The sequence below is a fragment of the Aethalodelphis obliquidens genome, unplaced genomic scaffold (genome assembly GCF_003676395.1).
Source record: "Aethalodelphis obliquidens isolate GAN/ISIS:26980383/991018 unplaced genomic scaffold, ASM367639v1 scaffold8, whole genome shotgun sequence".
In the NCBI taxonomy this organism is placed as follows: domain Eukaryota; kingdom Metazoa; phylum Chordata; class Mammalia; order Artiodactyla; family Delphinidae; genus Aethalodelphis; species Aethalodelphis obliquidens.
The window spans coordinates 56,893,357-56,907,865 of NW_020837952.1; the positions used below are offsets into that span (position 1 = coordinate 56,893,357).

The window sequence follows — 14,509 nt, forward strand, 5'->3', positions numbered from 1 at the left end:
TGCTGAGCAGGAAGCCTCAGGTCAGTCTAGCCTGGACCTGGTCCAGAGGGGCGTGTGTGCTGGCGGGGGGTGGGGGGTGGACTGGCCTTTTCTACTCCCCTTTCAGACTTTGGCTGCTGGCGTATGGGGGTGGTGACCTCCCTGGCAAGGAGGCTCCTATCAGGCAAGGGTAATTCTCCACACAAAAGGACAGCTGGGGTGGCTGCGAGGCCTTGGAGCCATCCCCCTCAGCAGCTGGAGGATGGGTGCAGCAGCCTGGCGGAGCGACCTGGGCCCGGGGTGGGGGGGGGGCACGGGGTGGGGGGCAGTACTGGCATCTGCTCTGATGTTTGTCGTGCTGGATGTTTGATGGAGGACGGGGTAGGGAGCAGAAGGGAGCTGTGGGCGGGGGGCTTCCTGGAGGAGGAGGTCATTCTGGGACATCTTGAAGAACAGCTTAGGAGGCAGACAAGCAAAGAAAGATCTAAGGGGTCAATGTGTGCAAATGTTGTAGAAGCACGTGCGCTTTCTGGAAACACTGAGCTATTTAAGAATCACACTGGGCATAGGGGTGGGCAGAGGCCAGATCATGAAGGGTCCTGTGTGCCATTATCAAAGACTGGGGATTAAAGTTCTTTTAAAAAGAACTGGGCTCTCATTCCACCCCCACCTCAGTCCTTCCTGGAAACATTCACCCACTGTCACAGGGTGAGCCAGCCCAGTCCTGTTCAGCTGGGTGAAATCAGGGCCCAGATGCTTTGCAGAACTGAAGTGGGCAGGAGGCCTAGAGCAGGCAAATGGCCAGAGAGGGACGGCCGCAGAGGGGCTGTCTCCAAGGGCTGAAAACACAGGAGTTGGGACCAATTTGAAAGTTTTTCTCAATGTAGGCATTTTAGAAGTAGAAAGTGTCAACACAAGGGAGTCCCGTGGAGAGGAATGAGAGCAGAATTTGGAGTCAGAAAAGCCGAAGGCCGAGGCTTGGGGCTCAGCACCACTGTGCCAGCTGGACGGCTCTGGGAAACTTACCGAACTCTCTGTACCTCCATTTCCACATCTGCACTGGGGATCATATCTATTCCACAGGGTCAGCTAAGATAAGGCATGTGAGTAAAAAAGGCTGTGCAAATGTTAGTTCCTATCATTTTGCCAAAAAGAAAAAGCTCCCACAGCCAGGAGAATCCCGAGGCAGGCTCACTTTACTCCAGTTCCCATTTGGCACTGAGCAGGTCGGGGACTGACTGGATGACACAGCAAGTCAGCAGCAGAGCCAAGGTGTAAACTCATCTGAGTACCAACTCCAACGTCGTCGGCAGAATCAGCTGAAACCGAACTTCACACTGCAATTCGGACGTCGAAGGAGTTCCCAGGAAGTCCCTTTCAGCAAAGAGTGTTCAAGGCAGCTCCCAATGGACAGCCCCAGTATCCGCCGAAAGGTTGGCAAGAGGCAGCCGGATGAGGTTCCCAGGAGGCAAGACGAAGAGGGAGACAAAGAGTAGACATTTGCCCTGAGGATGGAAGAAGAGACCAGGCATTTCTCAACCCTTCCTCTGACCCCAGCCCTTGGACCCCCACCAACCTTTTCAAAACAGATTTATTGAAATATAATTCACATACCATAAAATAACCCTTTTGAAGTGTACAATTTGATGGTTTTTACTATATTCACAGAGTGGTGCAACCATCACCACAATAAATAGTGGAATATTGGGCTTCCCTAGTGGCACAGTGGTTAAGAATCCGCCTGTCAATGCAGGGGACACGGGTTCGAGCCCCGGTCCAGGAAGATCCCACATGCTGCAGAGCAACTAAGCCCGTGTGCCATGGCTACTGAGCCTGCGCTCTAGAGCCCGCGAGCCACAACTACTGAGCCCATGTGCCACAGCTACTGAAGCCCATGCGCCAAGAGCCCATGCTCCGCAACAAGAGAAGCCACCACAATGAGAAGCCTGCGCACAGCAACGAAGACCCAACACAGCCAAAAATAAATAAATAAATAAATTTATTTAAAAAAAAATAGTGGAATATTTTCATCACCGCATAGGACTAGTCATTAGCAGTCATTCCCTTCCCCCCCCCCACTTTCCTCCCAGGCAATCACTAATCTACTCTATATCTCAATAAATATTGCCTATGCTGGGCATTTCACATAGAATAATAAGATACGTCATCTTTGTGACTGGCTTCTTTCACTTAGCATAACGATTTCTAGGTTCATCCATGTTGTAGCATGTATCAGTACTTCTCTTTTTTTTGGCCGTGCTGCGTGGCTTGTGGGATTTTAGTTCCCCAACCAGACCAGGGTTCAAACTCGGGCCCTCAGCAGTGAGAGCATGGAGTCCTAACCACTGGACCACCAGGGAATTCCCCATTCATTCTTTTTTATGGCTGAATAATATTCTATTGTATGTTATACTACGTTTTACTTATCTATTCAGTGCGTGGATATTGGGGTTGCTTCTAATTTTTAGCTGTCGTGACTAATGCTGCTATGAACATTTGTGTACAGGTTTTTGTGTGGACATGTTTTCATGTCTCTTGGGTATAGACCCAGGAGTGGACTTGCTGGGTCATGCGGTGACTTTATGTTTAACATGTTGAGGAAATGTTTTTGGACATGGATGCACCTTTTTACATTCCTACTGACGGTGTATGAGGATTCCAGTTCTCCACATCCTGGCCACATCCATCACAAGGAGACGTGTTAGGATCTGTCATATTGATAATAGCTAGTCTAGTGGGTGTGAAGTAGTATCTCATGGTGTTTGTCTTATTGTGATAAAGTGTATGTAACATAATAGTTATGATTTTAACTATTTGTAAGTGTATAATTCAGTGGCATTAAACATATTCCTCATTGTGGTTTTGACTTGCATTTTCCTAATATCTAATGATGTTGAGCATCTTTTCATGTGCTTATTAACCATTTGTATATCCCCTTTGGAGAAATGTCTCCTCAGATACCTTGCTCATTTAAAATTGGATTATTTGTCAGTTTACTATTGAGTTGTAAGAGTTCTTTATATATTCTAGCTACAAGTCCCTTATTAAAGATATGAGTTGCAAAGATCTTCTCCCATTCTGTGGGATTTTTCACTTTCTTGATGGTGTCCTTTGAAGCACAAAAGTTTTAAATTTTGATGAAGTCTAATTTATCTATGCTTTCTTGCTTGAGCTTTTGATCATATCTAAGAAGTCTTTGTCTAACCCAAGGTCATGAACATTTACCCCTATATTTTCTTCTCAGAGTTTTATAGTTTTAGTTATTTCATTTAGGTCTCTGATCCATTTTAAGTTGGTTTTTGCATATGGTGTGAGGTAGGAGTCTAATTTCATTTTCGTGTGTGTGGATACTCAGTTGTCCCAGCACCATTTGTTTAAAAGTCTATTCGTTCCCTCACTGAATTGTTTTGTCACCCATGTTAAATATCACACAGCTCCGTTTTAAGGAAAGCAGGCCTTAAACAGTAATTTCTACAATTTACAATTCCTGGCAAGTGAAGGCAGCTTTTTTCCTCTGGTCACAGGCCTGTGGTTTGAAGAGACTTGCTGTCCAACATGAATTCCTAATATTTGATAGAGGCAAAAAAAAATCAGATTCTCTCTTGAATAGCACGAGGGCTGGGTGCCCACAGAGAAGGCAAGTGACCTACCTTGATCTGTTCTCCCAAAGATGTTGCAAAGCTGCCCCAGGTCTCCATGTGGCCTGATGTGTTGAAATCTCTGGGGCTCAGAGTGGTGGTGGTGTTTTAGTTTTTCCATGTTTATTAAGAAAATATATTTAACTGAACACGCCTTGGAGCTGCAGTTTATAAGAATATGACATATATTATTAGGTTTTTGAGATCTTATAAAAAGCTCTTGACTCAATTACTATATGTGATACCATTCTTAAACTGTTTAATGTATTTTTATTGTATTGTATTGTATTTATTTTTTGAGGAACAAGAGCCCAGTTTTTTTATTTGATCATTTCTTGCATTTGAAGTACTCCTCAGTGACATCCTTGGCCTGAGACTCTTTCCATAATCCTAAAAAAAAAAATATGCAATTTTACTAATATTTGGCAACTCCACTAAGTTGTTAGCACTAGTTACAGCAAAGCTTTAAAAAATTAGCACATGTCTTATGAAAATGCTTCGCATCATTAAAATGTCTTCTAGCCATTTTCAGGGGCCTTAATGACTTCAATGTTTTTAAGGCCTGTAACATGGCTTTCCTCTTGCCAGCATTTTCTAAATTTCTGCAGAAACACATTTGGGTAAGCAGATTCATTGACTGGGTTTGTTTAACATATTTTTAAATTGTGGTAAAATATACATAACAGAAAATTGACTTTGGGACTTCCCTGGCTGGCCAGTGGTTAAGACCTCCACGTTCCCACTGCAGGGGGCATGGGTTCGATCCCTGGTCAGGGAACTAAGATCCCACATGACTTACAGCACAGCCCAAAACAAAAAAACCAAAAAATACCCCAGAAAATTGACTTCAACCATTTTTAAGCATACAGTTCAGTGGTATTTTCATTCACACTGTTGTGCAACCATCTCCACATCTAGAAATTTTTCATCTTCCCAAACTGAAACTCGTACCCATTAAACACTAACTCCCCATCGCCCGCCCCTCCCAGCCCCTGGAAACCACCATTCTTCTTCTGTCTCTATGAATTTGACTCTTCCCGGGACCTCACAAAAGTGGAGTCATACTATGTTTTGTTTGTTTGTTTGTTTTGTTTTGCTTTGGTCTGGCAGTTTTCACTTAGAATAATGTCTTCTAAGTTCCACCCTCTTGTAGCACATGGCAGAATTTCATGCAAGTGTTTTTACCTCAGCTGCTTTCCCACTCTTCCTTGGGATTTCCATGAATCTTAGGATGAATCCTACGCATGAAGGTGATCTCGTTTGTCTTTCTCTCAAGCAGAAGGAGGCTGTGGCCTCTGGGTTGCCTCACAGCTGACGGGCGTCCACTGCCTGCCCACAGGCGTGACGGCCACTGCTGCCAGGCTGCCCAGGAAGCACTGGGGCTGAGTGGAGCCCTGGGGTCAGGGATCTCGGCCAGTATTGCTGTGCTCCCCTCCCCTCTGCCCACCTCTGTGCCAGGGGCTTTCACTTAGATCCCTCTACTAGCCATTCATTCACCCAAGATTTACTGAATGTCTAACGTGTACCCGGCGTTGGGCGAGGCCCAGGAAATACAGTAAGGTAAGACAGACATGGTCCTCTGCCTCCCTGGGAGTTATAATCTAGTGAGGGAAAGGCATTCAGTCCTCAACTATACAATAAATAAATGTCTGGTTACAACTGTGATGACTGCTGTGAAGAAAAAGTACAGGGCACAGTGCGAATGTCCAAAGGCAGGGTGCCAGGTTGGAGCAGGGGACCTGGGGTGTACTCAGAATCCACTGACTGACATGGCAGCTGTGTCTGACGCTAGAATAAGAGCCACAGTCCCTGCATGCAAGGCATGCCAGACCTAACAGGGGAGACTGGGGGGACTAGGCTCCCCTTGGTTTTGCACGTCCCGCACCCCTCTGCTCCCTGCTCCTTTGGGGAATTGCTGTTCCCTTTTCCAACTGTGTGTCTCCAGGGGTTCCTCTTTTGGGGTAGGGGATGTCGGGTAAACTGAGCTTTACTTTGGAGGGAAGATCGTGACACGTGCAGGACACTGGACCCCAAACCTTTACTGAGATGTCAGGCCTTTGTATTTTCATGGCATTTGAAGTGTTCAAAGTCTGAGAATCGAAGAGCCATCGAAAGAGATAACGAAGCCCCGAGGCAAGATGGGAACGGTGCGCTGTTGACCCTCACAAAAAAAAGGCAGGGTTTCTGGTCTTTTCTGCGATATAGAAAAAGGCATTTATTCGCTAGATCAGTAACTGCATACCAGGTGTCAGGGACTGTATTTATTTTCCCCAACGACGATACCACATCTGAAATAGCAGCTGCAATTGGAGTCACCACATAATTATGTTTACAGTAACCCACTGGCATTCCCTGACGCCCATCTGCCTTCTCCACTGGCCAAACTGAGAGTCAAGTGGGAATGTGACAAAATCACCACCTTGCATCTTTAAAGGCCTTGATGATACCATTAATCTCTTCAATCCCCCAGGGGGTGCGATATTGCTTTTGGCTCATCACTTTTGTAGAGAGGGCTTTCCATTTGACTCCTCTCCTCATCACATCCCTTACTCTGCCAATCCAAGAGCCAATACAGTAGTTCTGCCAATGGCTGGGATATCTATTCCAGCTATAGAAGTAGGGGCAGGGAAACAAATAGCTTTGGAGGTCCCCGGGGACTATTGTTAAGTCATTCCAGTCAAACTCCATTTATTACTTGATCCACCTTAATTCCCACTCTGACCAGGAGAGCCAAGTGTCTAAAGTCAAAGCTCTGCTTCTCAGACCTGAAGGTTTTTTCAGATATACAGATCAAGTAGGAACTTAGCGAAGGGCGGCTCATATAGTTTGGTTTTAGAGACTCCATGATCAATTAGCCACATCAGCCTCTGCAGGGCAGTCATCTGGGTAACTCCACTGGCCCCGCCTATTATAATAACCATGCTCACTTTCCTCTGGGAAGTGCTGCTACCTGGTTTCTCCCACCCCAGGGTCTACACATCCCTGCGGAAATAAGAAAGCCCACTTCAACTGCTGCTTTTCCCACCAGCAGCTCCCACCAAGGACTGTTTAGAGGAGCTGCTACTGCCCCTCCCAAAGAACTTCTCAAGGCCGTGGTTTTCTGGGGGATCAACCCTGAGTACCAAAAACTATCATGTCCATTACATTCTGTTAGGGGGTTGACTTTATTCTGAAAGCAACTGGGAACCACTAAAGTGTTTTCAACAATGTAGGGCGATGAAATTTCTATCTTTTTTTTTTTTTGGCTGCACCGTGCAGCATGTAGGATCTTAGTTCCCTGACCAGGGATCAAACTCTGGCCCCAGCAGTGAAAGCACGGAGTCCTAACCACTGGACCACCAGGGAATTCCCCTGAAATTTCTATCTTAACAAGAATACTCCTGCTGTTTGGTAGGGAGTATAGTGTAAGGGGCAAGGCAGAAGTGAGGGGAGCAAGTGAGAATCTGATGCAGTGACCCCAGTAAGACTTCAAAACATGCAGATGACAGCCAAATCCTGAAAATACAGGGCAGGTGGATATTACCACGGGGGCAGTCAGAGAGATACACCAAACCCTTGGGGTACCCTGGGTAGGGCATGGTGAGTGGGGGCACATGGATAGGAGGGAAAGGGTTTATTGCTGTATGTAGGCCTGATCTTCCTCGTGATTGTGCTGGGCAGAGCTGAGCAGGTCAAAAGCCAGATGGCTTGGAGGAGAGTAGCTCAAAACTTCTGTTCTCAGGAGGAGTTGGTGAGCGGTGTGGGCTTGTCCACCACTACAAGGGACCAGATGCTGTACCTCATGGGATCCCAGAGAAGCCATATGAAATGTGTCTCAGGAAAAGGGGAACATGGGAAAAGCATCTTTCTGTGGCTCCCACCCCCCATTGGCCAACGGTTCACCCTAAGGAGTGAACTCTCCCCGTACTTCCAGGTTGCTCTGGCGTGGGCATTCTGTGGGGTCCTATGTTCTAAGTCACGACAGCAACAGAGACAGTTGGGACAGAGGGTAAAAAGCACATGGTGCCGGCCTAGGGCAAAGCACCATCTGGTCATACCTGCACCTGAACTTGGTACACCTGTACCTTTACCTGAACTTGGTTAGGGACCGTGCTGAGCAGGGTCATTGCAGCAATGGATGGAATATAAACTAGGTGTAGCCAAGAGGGTTTGAAGAGGTGCACATGGCATCCAGGAGGGATGCTCAGCCCTAAGACGGTCACTGGCGAGGAGAGTGCGAGATGGTGTAGGTTAGTCATTTGTAGTGAAAAGGACGCTGAGGATTCTACCTGAATGCCTCCTCAGAGAGGACATCCTTAACGCTCCTCTTTAAAGGACCCCAGTCACTCCCATCATCCCATTCGTTCCCTACCACACAAGTCATCTGCCATTGTGGACTGACTGTTCAGCCCCTCCACCAATCCCACACCTGACATGCAAAGGCCAGAAATCTAAAACTTACCCTTCCCAGATTCCCTTGCTGCTCAGTCATGGTTTAAATTTCTCCAGTCAGGCAGAGTCATTTTGCTAGTGCAGGGGTGGCATCGTTCAGGAGCCGTGCTTTTATAAACACCTAAATCCCTTCATGATTAAGTTACCTGGACTCGTCTGGATCTAAGCGTTGAGCAGGATACTTTGTTTACTTATTGGCTTGCTTGTGATTATCTGTCTCTCACCACTCTGTCGTTGAATCTCCTTGATACCAGGCACTTGTTTGGTTTTCTTCACTGTACCGACAGAGCCTAGCACAGTGCCTGGTATAGGGCAGAGGCTCAAGAATGATTTGCTGGAGGAAAGGATGGATGGATGGGTGGGTGGATGGATGGAGGTGGGAAGACTATGGCGGGTGGAAGAGGAGGAAATAGTGGGCTGTGAGGCTCATTTTCCCAACCTGTAAACTCTGAAATGCCCCAGGGCCGAGTCCTCACAACTCTTTTCCAGTCACCCTCACCCTCTAGGTGAGCTCATCCAGTGTCCTCAATTTAACTTCATACCTCCAGGCATGACCTCTCTTTGGAATTTCTGGCTCACATCCAACACTACCCAACATTTTTGCTCAGATGTTAACAGATGTCTCAAATGTAACGTCTCCAAACAGAACTCTTCATTTTTCCTCCAAATCTTCTCCTCCCAACAGACGTCCCTATCTCTATTCTGCCAGTTGTTTGGGCCAAAAACCTAGGAGTCATCCCTGATGCCTCTTTATCTCATACATTTCTGGTCTAATCTGCAGCAAATCCTCTGGGCTCTACACAATGTACAGAAACCCACCCTTTCTCCCCACCCCCACCTCCCCGGTCTAAGACACCATCCTATTTCACCTGCATTATTGCAATAGTCTTCTATATTGGATGCTTCTGGTCACCCTTGTCACATCTCCCTCGGCTACCTCTGACTTTGACTCCAGCTGCAGCAGACAGGTGTGTGTGAGCTCAGCTGATCTTGTGCTGATGTGTCTTGCCTCCGGCATGCACATTGGGTCTGTTCGCTTTTCACCCAGGACGTCAGCGCTCTCAGAGCCCTCTTGGCTCGAGCACAAGATTCACCTTGCGCCGACAGCCTCTCGCCTCAAGTGTGAGCTGCACGTCAAAAGTCATTCTGTGCCACATCTGATGCCGTAGGAGCCTGCTCCTCCCAGGCACCCAGGAGCGCAGAGTTAACACGCCAGTGGCAACACTCAACCAGTGGGGGTCGAGGCAACTGGGAAAATGTTCCTGTCCCCCATCCTTCAGGCAGACGATTCTGGGAAACAGTCTGTGCACTTTTCAAGGACCCTGGTAAACGCAAGCTCCCATTGCCCACAGCAGTGAAGTTGATAATGCACCTTCTGTTGGCTTTGTCTTCTTTCCTGTCTTGTTGTCCCCACTCCCTCACGGCTGCTTCTTGGTTCAGCTCTCAGAAGAGCCACGTGCACATAAGTCCTTTTCTCAGGACAAGGGCTAAGGCCTGACAGAATCTGCCATTCCTCTAGTTCCTCCTGCTCCTCTCCCCTTTGCTCTACTATAGCCACAGTTCGCCAAAGACACCCAGCACACTCCTGCCTCAGGGCCTTTGCACTGGCTATTTCTGCTGCTTGGAATGCTCTTCCTCCAGATATTTCCAAGCACGCTTCTTTACTTCCTTCAGGACTCTTCCCGAGAGACCTTCGTATGTAAAGTAGTAACCTCTCCCCCTCCCCCAGTATTCCCTGGCCCCCTCACCCTGCTTTAAGTTTTTTATAGCACTGATCACCAATATCATAAATTGTCTTTTTTTTGGGGGGGGTATATTTTCTGCCTGCTCCCCCACCCCCAACTTAAAAGTAATCATCATGAGAACAGGGACTCAAGGACTTTATTGTTTTTTTCACTGCAGAACCTAGAACAGTGCTTGGCAAGTAGTAAGTGCTCAATAAATATTTGTTGGATGAAGCAAATAAATAAATAAGACTTAAGAAGTATGTATGGATCAGACGGCGGTTACCTTGAACCCCCGGCTCCTGAGTCCGGCAGCGGGTCTGGTGGTGGCTCCGGGCTCTGAGGGACATAGAGGCTGGCAGCAGGATGCCTGTGCCGAGGATTCACTCAGTGCTTTGCCCTCTCAGGCTGTTCTTGGTGATCTCTTTGGGGGTCTTTGTTCTGAAATTTGTCTCAAGGAGTTCCAGGTAAAACCTCAAGGACCTAAGAGCATCTCTCTAAGCCTGGTCCATGCTGATCCTGGGCAGAAGGGAGTTTGTCCCCTTCTGGTCCCCGAGACCCTGGCCATCACCAACATGGGGTGACCTGAACTGCCTCTGAGTGCCTGCAAGGGCTCAGCAGCCAACAACTCCTCAGCTTCTGAAGGCTGGAATCCATCGGGGCGCTGGGAAGGGGCCGAGGGTGGCCTGGGGGCAGGCGTGCTGTGGTCCAAGCCTTCCCTTTCCAAGCTCTGCGCCCAGCCCCCCCCCGGCCCCCGGCCCGGTGGCCCAGGCACCGGTCCCTGGGGTGAGGGGCTGGCCGGGCTCCTTGCTTTTGCAGAGTCTTGTAGCCTCACGTGAGGGAAGCAGCACCCCCTGTGGCACAGGAGACACAGCCCAAGTGCCAGAGGGAAGGAAGCCCCGTCTCTGATGGGGATGCCTGAGCTCGGCTCCGGCCGCTGGGCTCTGCAGGCAGTCGGAAGCTGGAGCTGCTGCGGCGCAGGACCGAAGAGGTTAACGCGCATCTGCCTCCCAATGTTAATGTGTCTAGGTGATGTCAGTGGGAGCCGGGGAAGGAGTGAGGGGAGAGCGGTGGGCAGCGGAGGCAGCGGAGGCTGCCGGGCTGCCTAGGAAGACCCCCCTCCAGACGGCGGGGCTCCGGGGGGCCGGGGCTCGGGACGCAGCGGTCGGCGCGGGAGGCCGCCGCAGCCTGCGTGGGCCGACGGGCGAGCGGCCGCCGGCGCCGGCGGGATGGACCTGGAAGTCTCGCTGCTGCCCACCGGCCCCAATGCCAGCAACACCTCGGATGGCCCGGATAACCTCACCACGGCCGGTGAGACGTGTTGGAGGGGAGTCCTCCCTCCTCTGCGCCGGGGGTGGGAAATGGGAAGATTTCACCTCTGAGCCAAACTGCTGGCGAAACTTTATTACAGTTCTTGGGGATAAGATGTGCAGTATGCTTTGCCCGGAGGGGCAGGGGAAAAGGGGATGAGAATGAAACGGCAGGGGCAGAGAAGAGGGCAAAGGCACCCTCGGAAGTGGCCGGGAATGGTGGCCAGCCGCGAGGGAGGCAGGGGAGAGCTGCCCAGGAGTTCCAAAGATGCTTTGCAGAAAATATTCCAGGCTAGAAAAGCGAGCAAGAGAAGCTGGAGGGTGGTATGTAGGGAGATAGCTGGAGGCTCACTCATTCACCGATCCCGTTGGCTTTTCACTCGAACTACGTGTTATGGGATCTGAAACATCTTTACTGCCTCCTTGGAGAGGCGTGGGAAGGGATAACTCACAGAGATTAGAGGACATTTCCAGCGCTAAGATGCCCTGGAATTCTAGCTTTGAAGGATAAGAGGAGGAAGAAAAAATAGGAAAGGTTTGCATAGAGAAAATTTTCGGGTAGCTGGGCTGCAACACACAGCTTCGGTCTCTGGTCACTCAGGAAGCCTGGGAAGCCCAGACTCAGAAGATAGGGACCAAGGAAATCCTGGACAGGAACCCAGGAGAGGGGAGGGCTGTGGGTCTGATGGGCAAAAGCCTCCAGGAGACAGTCACCCACAGAGATGCCCAGGAATCAGTACACAGCTTTCAATCAGCGACTCCTGAAATGAAATGATCAGGGCTGCAAATAGGAAAGGAGAAAACACATGCACGCACCCACACATGCTCACACATGCACACAGTTTCATGTCCTGCTGGCTGTTTTGATGTTGTTTCCTGGTGAAGCCCAGAGGCCCACAGAACAATTCTCTGCAGACCGCTGTGGTTCTTGACTCTGTGACTTCTGAGAAAATGCAGGAGGCAAAGGACCGGTCCTTCAACAAACAGGTGGTGTGGGAGACTCTGATGGGATTGACCAGGGAACCGGTGCAGGAGGGCACGGGGGGCAGGATTAGCAGCAGTGTGGGCAGGGAGTATGGTAGGGAGGATTCTGAGCTGAAATGGCAGGGGGATGAATGGGGGGCAGGCTCACGGCTGGAGGCTGAGCACGCCAGTAGGAGGTCAGCCCTCAGAGAGCAGAGTCCATGTCAAATGGTCGACGCTCGCTCCTTCTGTCCCCAGGGCTGCCGCCTCGCACAGGGAGCGTCTCTTACACCAACATCATCATGCCTTCGGTGTTCGGTGCCATCTGCCTCCTGGGCATCGTTGGAAACTCTGTGGTCATCTTCGCAGTGGTGAAGAAATCCAAGCTGCCCTGGTTCAGCAACGTCCCCGACATCTTCATCATCAACCTCTCGGTGGTGGACCTCCTCTTTCTCCTGGGCATGCCCTTCATGATCCACCAGCTCATGGGCAATGGTGTCTGGCACTTTGGAGAGACCATGTGCACCCTCATCACGGCCATGGACGCCAACAGTCAGTTCACCAGCACCTACATCCTGACCGCCATGGCCATTGACCGCTACCTGGCCACCGTCCACCCCATCTCCTCCACCAAGTTCCGGAAGCCCTCTGTGGCCACCCTGGTGATCTGCCTCCTGTGGTCCCTGTCCTTCATCAGCATCACCCCCGTGTGGCTCTACGCTAGGCTTATCCCCTTCCCCGGAGGCACCGTGGGCTGTGGCATCCGCCTGCCCAACCCAGACACTGACCTCTACTGGTTCACCCTGTACCAGTTTTTCCTGGCCTTTGCCCTGCCCTTCGTGGTCATCACGGCCGCGTATGTGAGGATCCTGCAGCGCATGACATCCTCCGTGGCCCCCGCCTCTCAACGCAGCATCCGGCTGCGGACAAAGAGGGTGACCCGCACGGCCATCGCTATCTGCCTGGTTTTCTTTGTGTGCTGGGCGCCCTACTATGTGCTTCAGCTGACCCAGCTGTCCATCAGCCGCCCAACGCTCACCTTTGTCTACCTGTACAACGCGGCCATCAGCTTGGGCTATGCCAACAGCTGCCTCAACCCCTTTGTGTACATCGTGCTCTGTGAGACGTTCCGAAAACGCTTGGTCCTATCGGTGAAGCCTGCGGCCCAGGGGCAGCTTCGAGCCATCAGCAATGCCCAGACGGCTGATGAAGAGAGGACAGAAAGCAAGGGCACCTGACACTTCCCCTGCCACCCTGGGCACTTCCACGTCAGGGCACCACGGCAGACCATGCGGGAAGATGCTGAGAGAAACCAAAGACCGCTCTGGGAGGATGCAGGGAGGCTGGGTGGTTACAACTAAAAACATTCAACAGGGCCCACAGATTGCTCAACGGAGCCAGGTTTGGGGGCTTTAAGCATCAGAAATCTCCTTTGTAGAACAAGATGGACTTTCGGGTTGAACAGAAACTGAGCAAGAAGATTGGTTTAAAGGTTCAGCTGAGCCCTACGTCTACCAGCTCCCAAATGTCTTTTTCCAGAGAGAAGACGTAGAAGGCTTCTTGCCGGGTTTATTTAAAATCAGGCAGGGCCAGGGCGTGAGCAGGGGTATGGGCACAGGCCCCTGGGGAAATGGGAAAGGTGGTGCGGCCTCACCGCCTCTTCCTGTCTCTCATTGGTATGATGGAGGGCAACCTTTCTCCCAAGCTGGAGGATGATGAAAAATAAAGCGTGTGGTCTCTCCATGTTCCAGCATCCTGTGTCAATTTCCCTTTATCTCTAGGCGATGCATGTTTATTTGGGGGTGGGGGTGGGGTCTGAGCCCACGGAGGTAAAAGCCCAATTTGCTAGGAGATCCACTTATTGGGAATGACAAGGCTACCCGGGATGGGTGTGGGTGAGGGCCTTGAAATTAAGAAAAAGGGAGAGGGTCAAGGGGGGCAGTTGTGGGGTCATTCTCTTCGGGGGGCACATTTGTCCGTCACCAGATCCAGAGTGAGCACCCATCAGGGTCCTGCACATGCAGGGCTCATTCTGAGGCCTGGTGTGTTTGGCATCATTTTTTGGCTCTAGCCCTTTCTCTCCAAAATAAAAACGAATAAAGGAAAATCTCCACCCGTATCTCTCTGGACGCTCCTGTATAATTGCTCCGGCTTGGGGGTGGGCGTAGCGGTGGAGGCGGGCGGCCGAAAAGGGACAGAGAGGTCGTTTGGCCGTGGAATCTAGACCTTGATTCAGGCTGCATTTTAGGAAGCAAGAAGCAGGGGATCTGCTTGTCTAAACCCATAGGGAGGATTACTGTGAATTCATTAGATTGAAATTCCGCTGCCAGTCTTGTTCTCGGGACTCAACTTCCCGTCTTCTGCTCAAAAGCACTTGGTTGTTAGCAGTGCTGGCCCCTCAGGCCAGAGTCCCACCCGCCGCCTCCCCTGCTGAGTCACAAGTCGCAGGGCTGGCTTCTCGGGC

At 50.4% G+C, this 14,509-nt stretch overlaps 1 protein-coding gene and 1 non-coding gene across 3 annotated transcripts; one reads left to right on the plus strand and one right to left on the minus strand.

Annotated features, from left to right (window-relative positions):
• Positions 1–4,131: 4,131 nt before the first annotated feature.
• LOC113621349 (small nucleolar RNA SNORA33) lies at positions 4,132–4,261 on the minus strand. Its single transcript, XR_003433138.1, has one exon. It is a non-coding gene; the product is annotated as a small nucleolar RNA SNORA33 (small nucleolar RNA).
• Positions 4,262–9,963: 5,702 nt separating this feature from the next.
• On the plus strand, positions 9,964–14,170 carry MCHR1 (melanin concentrating hormone receptor 1). 2 transcript variants are annotated; one of them, XM_027107750.1, is made up of 2 exons: positions 9,964–11,083; positions 12,304–14,170. In XM_027107750.1, the coding sequence occupies exons 1-2, from the start codon at positions 11,002–11,004 to the stop codon at positions 13,281–13,283; spliced, it is 1,062 nt and encodes a 353-aa protein (XP_026963551.1). In that variant the 5' UTR covers positions 9,964–11,001; the 3' UTR covers positions 13,284–14,170. The 2 variants fall into 2 exon arrangements, with proteins under 2 accessions (XP_026963551.1, XP_026963553.1); XM_027107752.1 differs by lacking the exon at positions 9,964–11,083 and adding an exon at positions 11,096–12,069.
• The last annotated feature ends 339 nt before the right edge of the window (positions 14,171–14,509 follow it).

Excerpts from the sequence above, each read along its gene's own strand:
- MCHR1 (XM_027107750.1), top strand. The coding sequence starts at position 11,002 with ATGGACCTGGAAGTCTCGCTGCTGCCCACCGGCCCCAATGCCAGCAAC. Across the intron at positions 11,084-12,303 it reads GGATAACCTCACCACGGCCG|GGCTGCCGCCTCGCACAGGG; the intron begins GTGAGACGTGTT and ends TTCTGTCCCCAG.